Source organism: Nilaparvata lugens, chromosome 4, assembly GCF_014356525.2.
Source record: "Nilaparvata lugens isolate BPH chromosome 4, ASM1435652v1, whole genome shotgun sequence".
Taxonomy (NCBI): Eukaryota; Metazoa; Arthropoda; class Insecta; order Hemiptera; family Delphacidae; genus Nilaparvata; species Nilaparvata lugens.
Window position 1 is genome coordinate 38,219,061 of NC_052507.1, and position 17,746 is coordinate 38,236,806.

The 17,746-nt window shown below is 35.8% G+C and overlaps 1 protein-coding gene across 1 annotated transcript in view; it reads right to left on the minus strand.

Moving 5' to 3' along the window:
- Positions 1-16,042: 16,042 nt before the first annotated feature.
- The window catches only part of LOC111063981 (DNA polymerase alpha subunit B), a 38,704-nt gene continuing 37,000 nt past the window's right edge, over positions 16,043-17,746 (minus strand). The window contains exon 11 of the mRNA XM_022351650.2: positions 16,043-16,484. Coding sequence (XP_022207342.1) covers positions 16,338-16,484 — 147 coding nt within the window. The 3' untranslated portion in view covers positions 16,043-16,337. The remainder of the gene's footprint in view (positions 16,485-17,746) is intronic.

Below are 17,746 nucleotides of genomic sequence, written 5' to 3' on the forward strand. Positions count from 1 at the left end.
TGATAGCCACAGTAAAATAATATTTGAGCTATACTTTCTTGTAGGAACCCTTTAGAGAAGCTTTTTTCACTTAAATTATGCAGTTCTAAATTTGTTAATCATGATACAAATTATATATACCATGCATGTTTCTATTTAAATATTTGACAATCCACATATCCTACAAAATTACAAAAATCCTACAATTTACAATTAGTTATTGGATCACAATTTTGATTTGTCATTCATTAACCTAATTCATTGGAATTAGGTTATGACGCCTTCAATGTTTACATTTTGCCTCACCCGTATGGCAAAATCGCGTCCACACGTACATTCAATGCTCGCCCGAGGCGCCTTTGAGCACGCCAAAATACCGACAGGGTTCCGGTTCGCCCACATGCCTCAGCGAACAGTGTCCACACGTGCGAATGCAAGCCCATACACGTATGCTCACCCGAGGCAAACGTACGTGTGTACACCGTTTATCAGTTTTTACGGACGCAACCAAAGTGGAACAGTGAAAGACAAACTGGGTCTATTCCTATTTTACATCTATCATTTTTTGGCAGCAATGAACCTGTATTCCTCTTAGTTTGTAGTAACATGAAAAAGGCTGGAAAGTAAATAGGCCTATTAAAAGTGTTCATTATGGGAGCTATCACTAGTTTTAGTAATATTCTTATATTGGGGAATTCCATCATATTCAGGGAATTTATGAAAACATAATGTTAATATCGTTTTTTCTTAAATCTCCTTCTAGTATCTAACTGTATTGGGAACAAAACTAAGATATTTATAGGCTCAGATCAGAGAAAGTGGTCAATTTGCGTTATCTATTTTATAGGTTAGTAATTCTAATATCATTTATGATCATCATCCTGGCTCTACTCAACAGAAAAATTCTATTGACTGCTTGACCAGTTACTCAAAATTGATAGTTGAATATGATGAATGAAATGGAATACTATTTACTAGTAGTTCTGTGAACAGTAGACCTCACGAAGTATTCTCATCAACAAGTATCTGATTGAAACTATAGACCTTATGGAAATACAACAATAGACTGGCTTCTACACACATCTGTGTAATCACTTGTCAGCTGATTTATGATGAAGAATTCTATAGTCTGATTTTTACTCTAATATTGGCGTATGAAGGAGGCTCCTTCTTCCTTTTATAATATTCTTGAAATGCAAAATTTCCAAAAAACTTGTATATACGTTGACACACAATTAAAAAAAGAACATACCTGTCAAATTTCATGAAAATCTATTACCGCATTTCGCCGTAAATGCGCAACATATAAACATTCAAACATTTTAACATATTAAGAGAAATGCCAAACCCTGAGGTTTCCCTCATATGGAACCAAATTTATTTTTTAAAGAGAAAGTGGTCGTGTAATAGGACTAAATCATTTCAATACAGAGTTTCAAGAGAAAATGAATTGGAGAACCGCACATTTATATCTCAACCCGTAACGCTATCAGGGGCATTTCAGTATATGCGTCTCAATGCTAGATTCCGCGTCCCATATACTAAAGTGCAGCCACGGTATCAGTTTGTTGATGTAAAAGTTGTAAATTATGTTGAATAATAATAACCAGCTGAAATACCATAATGTGACAGCACATGAAGGACTGTCTGTGTGATAGCTCCCAAAAATTATCTCAGCTGATACTATATGAATGAATGGAAAAACTGTGGTAATTGCATGCAATGAATTCTTCAGCTGACTAAATGATAAATTACAACATTTTTTTTTATGCACTTTTCAATATTTTTATATCCTGAAAAAGGACGAAGTATAGAATGACTACATTTGTTGACGTGGCGAAGTTTGGACAGTAATGTCCACTTAACCACGTCGTTAGCAGAAAATACCAATGCAATGAAGAATATGCAGAGATGATAGAAAATAGAAGCAAAAAATGACAACAAATTCAATAAATATGCGAGTTCAAGTTTGAATAATAAAAGTCTTGGAAAATAAGTGTTTTTCAATAAACTTAATCACTTCACTGTTGAAATAAAAAGCAAAATAAATAGTCAGGCTACTGGAGAGAATTAATGATTCAGATCAGTAAGAATTGGAATCATAAATAAATTTGTTGATTTCATGTATATTGAAGTAATGAGTCAATGTATTTGTTGTCCGATTCCATTCCAATGATATGATACGGTATGCTTCCAATTCTTACTGATCTGAATCATTCATTCTCTCTATTCATTTTTTTTTTTAGTATTTATTTGCTTCTTATTTCAGCAGTGAAGTGATTAAGTTTATTGAAAACACTTATTTTCCAAGACTTAAGTTAAATATTCAATATTGAACTGTCATATTTATAAATTTTTATTGTCATTTATGACCTTGACCTGTAAAAAGGTTTGAAGAATACGTGTTCAAAATTTGAAGCTGACTGATCAATTCTTTCCAGTTATTGTAGAACATACAAACAGAAGGACAACGACTTTGGTCTAGCCTACAGTAAGTCAAAAGTGAAAACTCGCTAACGGTCGTTCAATAAATATGAAGTTCCACTTGAATAAAGGATTCCAATATAATATTGGATGATCTCAGTTTCGCAATCGGGTCGGGCTAGAACAAAATGACCTTAATGTTTCTGTGTATAAATTATAATATTTATGTTATTGAATCAGAATTGTAAAGATTACTGGAATCTGTTGAGAAAATTTAAATAATAGGAAAATGCTATAACTAGTGGCCCCCTGGGTTGGAGAACGCGATAATGACCTATTGTATTATTAATATTTGAAACCCGCAACTTTCAATAATACAGAGTAATTATAAAATTTATGCTGAATAATATGGAAACAGCTATATATTTTCTTACAAGGATAATTTGACAGTAGGCTAGGTTTCATTGGGAATTCTATTTAAAATGAAATAATACTCATATGAATCTATTGTCCCTCATATGAATCAAAATTTATTTTTTCTAATGAGAAAGTAGTCATGTGATCAATACATGATTTCAATACAAGTTCCAAATAAAAAATAATGGTGAAACCGCACATTGATATCACTTGGATTACACCCATATCAATTTGTTGATGTAAAATATGTAAATTTTTAAACTCGCCTTCAGCTCGTGTAAATCTGACAAAGCATCTATTGGAATGGTTTCACTTGTTATTCGTTCCGCTACTATGTAGACATCATGTCGTCATCATGTCTGTCTGTCTGCGCGCTGTGTCTTTTGTGCGTCTGCGCTGACCAGTGACATCTCAGTCGCGGTTCTTTACCACTGCTCTAATCAGCTGGTTTTCTATACTTCTATTTGTACCTTTTTCGTCGGATTGTTTGCCGTTGCAATTTTAATATTTGTGCTATTCGATTTTTTAGAATTTAATCTTGTCTTTTGGCATCTTACCTTTTAGATAATTGCCACTTTTTCAACATACGTTTCCAAACGTTTTCGTACGTGGCTACATTTCCGCTTTCCTCTTTTTCTTACTAGCGTCTTTGCTTTTTGCTGTTTATCTTTTCATGGAGGTCGGCGAGTGTGCTTCCTGCGCTCGGTCTAAACCTTTCATCTGAATTCATCGGACTTACAAAACGTTTTTAAAGTGTGAATTATTCTTCAAATTAATTCGTTTGTTCCATTCTTCAGTGTGATTCAATTATTCATCGAGTTCTTCACTCAATTACTCTGTTAAAATTGGATAAACTTTGTCTAAAACTGCAACCTCGTGTGAGCGTTTCATCGCTATTCATTTGATCTACAGAACCTTTTTAAAGTGTGAATTATTCTTCAGATTAATTCGTTTGTTCCATTCTTCAGTGTGATTCAATTATTCATCGAGTTCTTCACTCAATTACTCTGTTAAAATTGGATAAACTTTGTCTAAAACTGCAACCTCGTGTGAGCGTTTCATCGCTATTCATTTGATCTACAGAACCTTTTTAAAGTATGAATTATTCTTCAGATTAATTTGTTTGTTCCATTCTTCAGTGTGATTCAATTATTCATCGAGTTCTTCACTCAATTACTCTGTTAAAATTGGATAAACTTTGTCTAAAATTACAACCTCATGTAAGCTTCAGTTGCCATTTTTCTACAATTGGCTTCACCTCGTGAACCTCAAACTTTCAAGTGCATCATCTCTACTGTTTGGAAATCAATCCAAAAATTCCACAATTTGAAGATCGGATTATTCGTTTGGAATTCTACTCGCTCCAGCCTACTTTTCCATTGGGGGATTCGCCTGCTGTAGTGGACGTTTCCATGCTTGTCATCGCATGGCCTGATCACTTCATCACTTGCTGATGTCCTGTTCCTGTTGGTATTGCGGAGTCGTTGCCTGTCTGCCTGGCCGCATCTCCTCTTCAAAATTTTATTCAGGTTATGTAAATCGTTCTTTTCAATTTTCATTTACGTATGCATCATTATTGTTTTATTAATGTCTATCTTGACATTCAATTCACTAAGGCCACCGACGCCTATTAATTCATTGTATTTAACAGTTACCCTTGACTTCACAAGTGATTTTCTGAGGCCACTGACGCCTACTAATTGTTTTATTAATGTCTATCTTGACATTCAATTCACTGAGGCCACTGATGCCTACTTATTATTTGATTAATGTCTATCTTGACATGCAATTCACTAAGGCCACCGACGCCTATTAATTCATTGTATTTAACAGCTACCCTTGGCTTCACAAGTGATTTTCTGAGGCCACTGACGCCTATATAATTGTATTCAATTGTAGCAATTATTCTTTGGATTTGACAGCTACCCTTGGCTTTACAAGTGATTCATTGAAGGCCACTGTCGCCTATTACTCGGTCTAATTGATGTCTGTCTTGACATTCAATTCATTGAAGGCCCATGTCGCCTATATTCAACCCTGACTGTCCTCATTTGTATTTATTAGCTACCCTTAGCTCTTAGTGATATTTTAAGGCCAGAAACGCCTATTAATTGTTAGGTCGAAGTCTATTTTGACATTCAAATCACTGAAGGCCTATGCCACATATATTTTTTATGTATGTTATTTGCTGAGCATTTTTTACAGCTTATTGTCATTTTTTTTAATCATTATTATTGTACCTTAGTAATAACTTTCATTATTGCCCTCAATTTATATTCATTTCAGGTATCATTATTACTGCCTTTGCATTTATTGTCATACTTCAATGGTCATTAATGTCATTGACCTAATTTCTTTTAAATGTTGTAGTTCTCTACATTATTTCACATGTTGTAATTTTCCCAAGATTTGACTCATTGTTTTTGTATGTGGCCATCTGCCTATTATTATTTAAGGATTCAAAGACTTAACCTACTTACAATTGCCTTTGTATGTGGCCATCTGCCTATTATTAATTTATTGATCTCAAAATATTTGATTCAATGTTTGTATGTGGCCACCTGCCTATCATTATTTTATTGATCCCAAGATACTTGATACAATTGTTTTTGTATGTGGCCATCTGCCTACTATTATCATCTTATTATTATTAAATCTTATGTTGTTGATTCATTTAGTCTTTTATTGGCGTACTTACCACACTTCAAGCTATCAGTATTTTTATGTACAGAATTCAAAGATTTATTTGTAGGTATTTATACCAACTATCATCCACAGTCCACTGCCCTGCCCTTGGATTCTGTCATAAAAATTGGTCCTCCAAGCCGTTCATTTTTGAGCCAGTCTTCACTTAGGATAATTGTTAATTTTTATTACCCATTTCTTGGTCCATTGAACCTTGGGGTTTCAGTGACCGTGTGCCTAATAGTCTAGCTTGACGCCAATGATTAGGTCCCACTCTAGTGTATATTTTATTTCATTGTACCTTTGTATGTTTATATTGTTTAATATTAAGCATTCACACACTTGTTTCAATTTTCAGTACTGGCTGCAACTCAAAGCACGCTGCGACATGTATGCACCAGCTATCAACTATCTTGTACCCTGAGAGACTGAACCGCACTGAACTGGTCACAGACGGCTATTGCGCATTGAGAAAACAACACACGGCAAACTACACCGCCTTGCGAGCTCGCTAATTGACTCGCCGCACAGCAAGCTTGATACAATTTGCCTCAAACGCACAGGCGAGCCTCTCTGCGTACTGGACCAGCGCCCAAGGTTGCTTATTGGCGCAGCAATCGCATTGCTACAGTGCACTATCGTGTCATTCACTCAGGTTTTTCTGTTAATTTTTAAGCATGTCTGATCATGAGGAAGATTCACTTCCTGAGCCTTCTGCTCTTTTCAATACAAGAGACAATTTGCACCAGGAAATAGATTGGTTCATAACCAGCTATAACGATTATGTTGTGGACACTGAAGCCACTTATTATCAACTATTGACTGTAAAAAACGAACTAGGTTCACTTAGAATTAAGTATGATAAGATACATCAACAATTATCGAATTCAGAGTTGCAAGCACAGGACACTTCAACTCATTTTGAGATACTCAATAAGTTTATCTCCATTACCTCTAAGGCAAACGCTGCATTAACTGCCTTTGAAAGCAGACAATGCAACAATGAGGCCACTGCTGGTGCTTCCCAGCGGCCAGCATCTCAAAACGCACCTTTGGCAAATTTCAGTTGCCTCAGATACCGCTTCCATGCTTCAATGGGGAGCTTTCAAAATGGCAAGCATTCTCAAGTGCTTTTACTAATATTATTGGTAATCAAGATAACATTAATGATTCATTGAAATTTTTCTATCTTCATCAATCACTCAGTGGTGAAGCTCTTGCTAGAGTGGAACACATTGAAGCTGACGAAAATGGTTTTCAGCTTGCATGGAACCTCTTAAGGGAGAGGTATGACAACAAGAGATTAATTGCTGCCAGGCAATTGAATCTCCGCCTACCATAAAGCGTAACTGTCCGCAATCATTACGGGCATTCATTGACTTTTGCAAGTCCCACATTACCGCGCTCGACGCACTTCAACTTGGAGTCCAAATCAAGGACTTGTTGTATATGCACAAAATGTTGTTGCAGTTGGATACTGCTACTGTTCGAGAATGGGAAAAGAGTGTTGGTATACACGACATTCCCACCATTGATAAATTTTCGAATTTTTTGGAATCACAATGCAAAATCATGGAAGCTGTTGCTTCAAGCTCAGCTAACCATCATCAAGGAAATGTACAGCAAGGTACATCCAACTCGGTTGGTGCTCATAGCAAGCCGAAGTTCAACCAAAATCAATCGAATGTTCAAGCTAGGATGCAGGTTACTACCTCTTCTATGTCACCTTGTAGTTTTTGTAATTCTGTTGGTCATTTTCCAAATCGTTGTAATGAATTATTGAAGTTACAGGTTACTGATCGTTGGAATGCTGTCCGTGACAAAAGGTTATGTTATAATTGCCTCAAGCCTTTCGCACCCAATCATGTTTGTTCGGACAAATCGTGTACACTTTGTGGCAAGAGTCACCACACTGTTCTTCACAGGTCGTATCCTCAATCACGGGACACTCAGCCTACTTCTAAGGATAAGGTAACTTCAAATCTTATTCATTCTCAATCTTTCGCTCCCTCCAAGGGTAAGAATGCTGTTTTGAATTCCGTCATGGTTCAGAATGCGGAAACAACTAAGCAAGCTGTTTCTCATGCAGAACAGCCTCAGAAGAACTCTCATGTCACAATGAGCTCCACTTCGTCTCTGTGTTTGCAACAGCAATCAACTGTCGCCTTGTTACCTACTGCTGAAGTTTTGGTTCAAACTTCTAGTGGGGAATTTATTAAAGCAACCGCGCTTTTAGACTCTTGCTCTGATTGTAATTTGATGTCAACTAGGTTGGCTGAAAAATTGTCACTTGTTACCTTGTATTCTGACACTTTGATTCATAGTGTAGGTGAGAATAAGACCAAATCATCTATTCTCATTCGGTTTGCTTGTCTTCTCTGATTGTTCATGGTCGGTTGAAGAAAATTGTATTGTAGTTGATAGCATATCATCTAATGTTCCTAGGGTGAACATCGATCTTTCCAAAATTTCAATTCCCGTTGAACTCAAATTAGCGGATCCATTGTTTGATCAGCCTAAACCTGTAGATTTGTTACTTGGTGCTGGTATATTCGCATCTATACTTCAGCCTGGTAAATTGTATCTGGCTCAAAATGCTCCCATTCTTCAGAAAACCAGTCTAGGTTGGGTGATATTTGGTTCTTGTAAAGCTATTCGTCCTATTGCAGCACCTCGTTCGTGCCTCCCCGCTTCACCTGTGGCTGCTCCCCGTAGGGTCACGTCGAATTTTCTAACTTCAAATGATGTCTCTCATCAGTTAGAGAAATCAGTTCAGAAACCAGTTCAGGAAATCAGTTCTCAATCAGTTCAGGTATTAGCTACCACTTCTTCTCGTAATGATGTTATCTCAGGCATAATCAATAATTGCTCCACCTATCACAAAATCGTTCGTACAACAGCATATGTTCTACGGTTCATTCATAATTGAAAAAAACAAAATTCAGTCACTCCACGTTTTGGTCAATTAGCTATCTCTGAAATTTCAGAAGCTGAAAATTGTATCTTCAAATCTATTCAAGAAGAAGCTTTCTCTGCCGAACTTAAGGCATTGCGTCAAAATCAGGAGCTATTGCCTAATAGTTCTATTAAAGCCTTGTCACCATTTGTTCATTCAGATTCTCTGCTCAGAGTTGGTGGACGTTTGCAAAACGCAAATGCTTCATTTGATTACAAACATCAAATATTGTTGCCCAGCAGTCACAAATTCACTCGTGCATTGATTGTTGCTCACCATCGTTGTCTAAGTCATGCTGGGGTGCAGGCCACCATGGCCAGTGTAAGACAACGATTTTGGTTTCCCTCCACCCGTCGCACCATCAAAAGTGTATTGCGGCATTGCATATTGTGTTTTCGCTTTTCGGCTCTTCGTTCTGAGCAAATCATGGGTAGTTTACCAGCGGCCCGCATTCAGGCTAATGTTCACTTTCATAATTGTGGTTTGGATTACGCCGGTCCTATTTCCATTCGTGTAGGCGGCCCCAAATCTCGTACTTTTTCTCCACCACTCTTCAGAAAAAAGGCCCACTCCTCAACCACTCTTCAGAAAAAAGGCAAATGGTTAAGCAATTATGAAAATTTGAAGGTCGGTACAGTTGTCATCTTGAAGGATCCTGGTTCCGCGCAGTCCACTTGGAAGCTGGCACACATTACTGAAGTTCATCCCGGTAAGGACGACAAGGTTCGAGTTGTCACTGTTCTCACTCCCTCCGGCACCTTTAAGAGGCTATTTCGAGTTTAGCACCTCTTCCCATTGATGAGGATTCTAGTTAATCCCCTTGCTCTTATGGTTCATGTTGTATTTTAGGTTTCATTGTTTTTCCCCTGGTTCTCACATGGGGCCCAGTTTTCAATTTCCAATTGCCTTGCCAGATTTTACATATTTCTTATTTTTTCTTATTGTGCCATACCCCCGTATGACACAAGGGGCCCAGTTTATGTAAAATCTGACAAAGCATCTATTGGAACGGTTTCACTTGTTATTCGTTCCGCTACTACGTAGACATCATGTCGTCATCATGTCTGTCTGTCTGCGCGCTGTGTCTTTTGTGCGTCTGCGCTGACCAGTGACGTCTCAGTCGCGGTTCTTTACCACTGCTCTAATCAGCTGGTTTTCTATACTTCTATTCGTACCTTTTCGTCGGATTGTTTGCCGTTGCAATTTTAATATTTGTGCTATTCGATTTTTTAGAATTTAATCTTGTCTTTTGGCATCTTACCTTTTAGATATTTGCCACTTTTTCAACATACGTTTCCAAACGTTTTCGTACGTGGCTACATTTCCGCTTTCCTCTTTTTCTTACTAGCGTCTTTGCTTTTTGCTGTTATCTTTCATGGAGGTCGGCGAGTGTCCTTCCTGCGCTCGGTCTAAACCTTTCATCTGAATTCATCGGACTTACAAAACGTTTTTAAAGTGTGAATTATTCTTAAAATTAATTTGTTTGTTCCATTCTTCAGTGTGATTCAATTATTCATCGAGTTCTTCACTCAATTACTCTGTTAAAATGGATAAACTTTGTCTAAAACTGCAACCTCGTGTGAGCGTTTCATCGCTATTCATTTGATCTACAGAACCTTTTTAAAGTGTGAATTATTCTTCAGATTAATTTGTTTGTTCCATTCTTCAGTGTGATTCAATTATTCATCGAGTTCTTCACTCAATTACTCTGTTAAAATTGGATAAACTTTGTCTAAAACTGCAACCTCGTGTGAGCGTTTCATCGCTATTCATTTGATCTACAGAACCTTTTTAAAGTGTGAATTATTCTTCAGATTAATTTGTTTGTTCCATTCTTCAGTGTGATTCAATTATTCATCGAGTTCTTCACTCAATTACTCTGTTAAAATTGGATAAACTTTGTCTAAAATTACAACCTCATGTAAGCTTCAGTTGCCATTTTTCTACAATTGGCTTCACCTCGTGAACCTCAAACTTTCAAGTGCATCATCTCTACTGTTTGGAAATCAATCCAAAAATTCCACAATTTGAAGATCGGATTATTCGTTTGGAATTCTACTCGCTCCAGCCTACTTTTCCATTGGGGGATTCGCCTGCTGTAGTGGACGTTTCCATGCTTGTCATCGCATGGCCTGATCACTTCATCGCTTGCTGATGTCCTGTTCCTGTTGGTATTGCGGAGTCGTTGCCTGTCTGCCTGGCCGCATCTCCTCTTCAAAATTTTATTCAGGTAATGTTAATATCGTTTTTTCTAAATCTCCTTCTAGTATCTAACTGTATTGGGAACAAAACTAAGATATTTATAGGCTCAGATCAGAGAAAGTGGTCAATTTGCGTTATCTATTTTATAGGTTAGTAATTCTAATATCATTTATGATCATCATCCTGGCTCTACTCAACAGAAAAATTCTATTGACTGCTTGACCAGTTACTCAAAATTGATAGTTGAATATGATGAATGAAATGGAATACTATTTACTAGTAGTTCTGTGAACAGTAGACCTCACGAAGTATTCTCATCAACAAGTATCTGATTGAAACTATAGACCTTATGGAAATACAACAATAGACTGGCTTCTCCACACATCTGTGTAATCACTTGTCAGCTGATTTATGATGAAGAATTCTATAGTCTGATTTTTACTCTAATATTGGCGTATGAAGGAGGCTCCTTCTTCCTTTTATAATATTCTTGAAATGCAAAATTTCCAAAAAACTTGTATATACGTTGACACACAATTAAAAAAAGAACATACCTGTCAAATTTCATGAAAATCTATTACCGCATTTCGCCGTAAATGCGCAACATATAAACATTCAAACATTTTAACATTAAGAGAAATGCCAAACCCTGAGGTTTCCCTCATATGGAACCAAATTTATTTTTTAAAGAGAAAGTGGTCGTGTAATAGGACTAAATCATTTCAATACAGAGTTTCAAGAGAAAATGAATGGGAAAACCGCACATTTATATCTCAACCCGTAACGCTATCAGGGGCATTTCAGTATATGCGTCTCAATGCTAGATTCCACGTCCCATATACTAAAGTGCAGCCACGGTATCAGTTTGTTGAGGTAAAAGTTGTAAATTATGTTGAATATTAATAACCAGCTGAAATACCATAATGTGACAGCACATGAAGGACTGTCTGTGTGATAGCTCCCAAACATAGCCTCAGCTGATACTATGAATGAATGGAAAAACTGTGGTAATTGCATGCAATGAATTCTTCAGCTGACTAAATGATAAATTACAACATTTTTTTTCTTATGCACTTTTCAATATTTTTATATCCTGAAAAAGGACGAAGTATAGAATGACTACATTTGTTGACGTGGCGAAGTTTGGACAGTAATGTCCACTTAACCACGTCGTTAGCAGAAAATACCAATGCGATGAAGAATATGCAGAGATGATAGAAAATAGAAGCAAAAAATGACAACAAATTTAATAAATATGCGAGTTCAAGTTTGAATAATAAAAGTCTTGGAAAATAAGTGTTTTTCAATAAACTTAATCACTTCACTGTTGAAATAAAAAGCAAAATAAATAGTCAGGCTACTGGAGAGAATTAATGATTCAGATCAGTAAGAATTGGAATCATAAATAAATTTGTTGATTTCATGTATATTGAAGTAATGAGTCAATGTATTTGTTGTCCGATTCCAATGATATGATACGGTATGCTTCCAATTCTTACTGATCTGAATCATTCATTCTCTCTATTCATTTTTTTTTTTAGTATTTATTTGCTTCTTATTTCAGCAGTGAAGTGATTAAGTTTATTGAAAACACTTATTTTCCAAGACTTAAGTTAAATATTCAATATTGAACTCTCATATTTATTAAATTTTATTGTCATTTATGACCTTGACCTGTAAAAAGGTTCGAAGAATACGTGTTCAAAATTTGAAGCTGACTGATCAATTCTTTCCAGTTATTGTAGAACATACAAACAGAAGGACAACGACTTTGGTCTAGCCTATAATAAGTCAAAAGTGAAAACTCGCTAACGGTCGTTCAATAAATATGAAGTTCCACTTGAATAAAGGATTCCAATATAATATTGGATGATCTCAGTTTCGCAATCGGGTCGGGCTAGAACAAAATGACCTTAATGCTTCTGTGTATAAATTATAATATTTATGTTATTCAATCAGAATTGTAAAGATTACTGGAATCTGTTGAGAAAATTTAAATAATAGGAAAATGCTATAACTAGTGGCCCCCTGGGTTGGAGAACTCGATAATGACCTGTTTGTATTATTAATATTTGAAACCCGCAACTTTCAATAATACAGAGTAATTATAGAATTTATGCTGAATAATATGGAAACAGCTATATATTTTCTTACAAGGATAATTTGACAGTAGGTTTCATTGGGTATTCTATTTAAAATGAAATAATACTCATATGAATCTATTGTCCCTCATATGAATCCAAATTCATTTTTTCTAATGAGAAAGTAGTCATGTGATCAATACATGATTTCAATACAAGTTCCAAATAAAAAAATAATGGGAAAACCGCACATTGATATCACTTGGATTACACCCATATCAATTTGTTGATGTAAAATATGTAAATTTTTAAACTCGCCTTCAGCTCGTGAAAGAAACTGTTTCTCTTGGTGCAGCAATGCCTCACTCTACGCACTAGTTACACAACAGTTATTTGTGCAACTAGTGCGCAAAGTGCCACTTTGCTGCACCGAAAGAAACGTTTACGCACGAGCCGTAGGCGAGTGCGGAATGATGATTTCTTGAGTGCAGCAAAGAAACTTTGCGCACTAGTTGCACATTAAATTTTTCCTACAGTTACCATAGAATGTGAAAAGTCAGTAATAAACGGTGAACATGTCTTATACCAAATAAAATGTTTGTCTGTGCAAATCTTCAGTATTTTTAATGCTGATAATAAAAATATTGCAACCATTCTACAACAGAATTATTTTAAATTCAGTATCAATAACAAGAGTAACCTAACCACAAAAGTAAATAAAGATATAAAAATACTTGTTTCCTTGATCATAAAAATGGTCGATAAATGTTTCCAATGTCTTCCAGTTGAAAATATAGGCATCTCACATATATATAATTGTTCATGATCATGATAACTTGAATAGAAATAAAATACTGATATTGAATACTACCAAAACTTCTTGTTTACTAAGGCCCGGTTGCACAGCAGCCGGTTAAATTTTAACCGTGATTAATTCCACGAGAACCAATCATAGAAGGCCTTTCTGATAAGACGGCTTCTCTGATTGGTTCTCGAGGAATTAATCACGGTTAAAATATAACCGGTTGCTGTGCAACCGGCACTTACTGTTTGTTATTCACTATCTCACGGTAATAATCAGCTGTTTTACAAAAATTTCCAACCAGCAATATATTCAGGTTTACCAACATTTCTTTTACTTTGCCGCACTCTACCGTCATAAAGCGTGTTAACTATTTTGTGTTATGTTGCAAATTTGGAGTGCGACAAAGTCTTTGCCGCACTCAAATCTACATTCCCGCACTGAGTGTGGGAATAAGGTATTTTGCGTACTATAATTGATGCGGGAATGAGCACTTATTCGGGTAACTGTAGGAAAATAACTATTTTCAATCACATCAAAACAAGAAACGCTATCATAAAAAATAATCACCATTACATTCCTTGCCCTTTCTAGAGTGAACTGCACCAAAATAGTCTGATGAAAATTGGTGAGGGTGAGGAGGTACTCAGCCGTTCCAATTTCCATCGGACTATTTTCGTGCAGTTGACTAGTAAGAAAAGTATCCCTTCCCAAAAAATGAATAATCCCAATTTCTTATCTTTATATTTCAGGGTACCCAAAAAAGAGCGAAAAATTAGAGGCAAACGTGTTTTTTTTCAACCCAAGGCCCAGAAATGAGAAAAGTTTATGCGATATGGAAAAGGTTGTAGGAGAATTTGTGAGCTTCAATTTTCTATAGAATAGTCATGTCTGTTTGATTAGGATTTTGATATGTTTACCCCTCTAAACAGACCTCCGGGGTCAGAAGTGTGAAACCAAAGGACTATTTAAAATTCCTTTTTTAATATTCTGCTATTGCCTTAAAGGTTGAAGTTTGGGGAGAAAATATCCTTTTCTTTTAAAATTCACTAATCATTTTTTTACACTAGACACATATATGTTGTGGAATTTCTCTATATCAAGGCGGAATGACGTCATTCGACATCTTCAAAAACCTATTTGGTCCACATGACATGTGAAACGGACAATTTCTATTCATTATTTCTCAATCTTCTATATAAATAAAAGCGAAATGGCACTCACTCACTGACTGATTGGCTCACTCGCAGAAGTAAAAATCTACCGGACCAAAAACGTTCAAATTTGGCAGGTATGTTCAGTTGGCCTTCAAAGGCGCACTAAGAAATCTTTTGGCGATATTTTAACTCTAAGGGTTGTTTTTAAGAGTTTAATGTTCGTCTTTTAGCATGTATATTCTTATTCCAATATCTTAAAATTATAATTGAAATGTCCATACCATATGTTAATATAGAACTATAATCTAGAGAGAGTACCTCTTTGAAACAGTTGTTCTGGTAACTAAATTAAAAATTTAGTCAGGTTGGCATTAAGTTGAGTTGACACCAAGTTGAAGATTGAAATGCATTTATCCAGGACCTCCTAAATACCTATTTAGGAGGTCCTGATTTATCGCGGAAAAATTGATTGGGTACTGCTACTTCAATCAGAGCTATTCCTGGGAATATTATATTACTAGCCGTCAGGCTCGCTTCGCTCGACGTATCCGTTTAGCCAGACGTTTAGTCTGGACCCAGACTGGATCGTCCTAACATATGATAAAAATATGACATAACATTTCAAATTTGGTAGGTGTGTTCAGTTGGCCCTTTAGAGGCGCAATAAGAACGGATTTGGAAAAATTTCCAAAGATACACCCAAAATCTGCGTTTTCTCAGCTTTATCGAGAAGAAATAAACAGAAAATGTTCAAATTTACTACAGAAGCTCAGCTGGGGTGCAATAATGTTGTGTTAGGAGGAATTTGAAATAACGCCAAAGATACGCCCAAAATTAGCGTTTTCTCAGCTTTTCTGCATTTCCTCACCTTTTTTAATAATTTATGGAAATATATTTGAAAAAATTCAGTACACAGGTTTAGCTGAGGTGGAAGAATTTTGTTCGCCAAAGATACGCCGATATAGTAACAGGTGTTTTTCGAGATCAAATTGACACAATACGTTAAAATTCGGTACAGAGGTTCCGCTCAGGTCTACATGCAGGCGAGCGGAGAGAGCCCGCTGATCTCATTTTTGGACGATCCAGTCAGGGGCGGAGACCCCTGGCTAGACGGATATGGCGAGCGAAGCGAGCCTGACGGCTAATAGTCATAAATATTTTTAAAATGTCTATAACTAGACATAATGTAAAAGAATATAACTAGATATCTGCGAAGTTCCAAAGGCAGCCAAGCAGCTGTATCGAATACATTTATACGGCGAATGGAGCATGATTATTATTCAAAGAGTGAATTTTATTTATAGATCTTCTGTTATAAGTAAAGTAAATTAGACTTTCATAGTTGAGGAACAAACCAATATTATAAATTTATGATTGATTCTTACCTAACCTATTACAATAATAATTAAAATATGTAATCAAATGAATTACAAATGGGCGATAGGAAATACTGTCATCACATTATCTACTGCAGAATTTATCAATTAAAACACAATTATTATATATGTTTTTATAGTAATACACACATATTGTAGGCAAAAGTATTTCATTATGCACTAGCTCTACAACATTCCACTGTGTTTAAAGTAAGAAACAAGTTTCAAAAATTGTTGGACCTTAGATTGAAATAAAACTTAAATCTTCAATATTTCTCCATGAATGTGAGTACTTGGTGACCAGTCGGAGTTTTCTGACGGGTAAATTTCAAGCATTGCAAATGATCCACCTGCTTGACCTTTGGCTAAACGCTCCGGGTTTACCACAACACTGGGTCCGACATTCTGTAAAAATATTAACAATAATAGTTTACTTTAATATCGAATGAGCATTGCTGTGATTGTTCAGACAGAAGGGATAATTATACTATCCAAATACGGTGTCACACACAGTGTCCATGCAAAGACTAGTTAGTTGGTAATACTCAAAGATACAAACTGGATAATAAATAATATGTATCTTGATATACCTAATTCAATTTTACAATAATCAAATGTCATTCTAAAGCCGGGGACACACTTCAGTGTTTCGATCACTCATGTCCGATTTTTCTGTGGGTGAAGGGGTGGTTATAAAACAGATCATATGACAGACAGGTGAGGCTTGTCACATTCAAGTCCGTTGTCTATATCCCTGTCATACAGTCGTCCGCCTGTATGATCGGAGTGCAGCATGATAGGTGTGTCCTCTGATTTAGTGCAATTGGAAGGAAAATAGTTGAAGATAAACAAGCTATGCCCATGTTAAAACCATAATGATGCTTACAACATAGCAGAATTTTTCAAAAGCGCTTTTAAAACAATATGAACTAGAATTAATTTATAAATATATTTATTAAAAATTGTCAGATCTAATTACCATCTTTCAGTCAACAGATATGGTTGAAAGATAACGCCTAGAGATATATTTTTCTGTTGCACATTTTTGTCCGAATCTATTATTAAAAAATAGAGCCGGGGACATTTTCCTGTGCTAAAACAACTCTGTAAGTGAATACTTTATTATACTTAAATTATTGTGGCTAATATGACAACATCATTACAATTTACACATTTCAAAAAAAAAAAAAAATAAAAAATAACAAAGTAACATAAACATACGGAATTCAACACAGAGCCGGTTTCCGAGCTCAGGATTTAGCTAAATTCTAGACTTTAAACAGCTGGTGTCAGGAAAATGGCTTTCCGAAACGGGGCGTAGTCGCAGTTTTTATGATAATCTTTATCTTCTCGTTTCTATCATTGGAAACGTTTTTCCTTGACAAAATGAAAACATCCTAAATAATTCAAAATAGCTGAAACTCAACACAAATTTCTCTTTATTTTATTTTGTATTCAAGTTTCTAGTTTTTTAAATTTAATTTAAACGTGGACTAGGTACGACCACGCCCCGTTTTGGAAAGCCAATTTTCTGACTCCGGCTGTACAAAGTCTAAAACTTACCTAAAACCCGAGCTCGGATACCGGCCCATAATGATATTGTGCATTCAAATACCTACATAAACAAATACATCTTGCTCAACTTGAATTTGCATAACACTGTGATG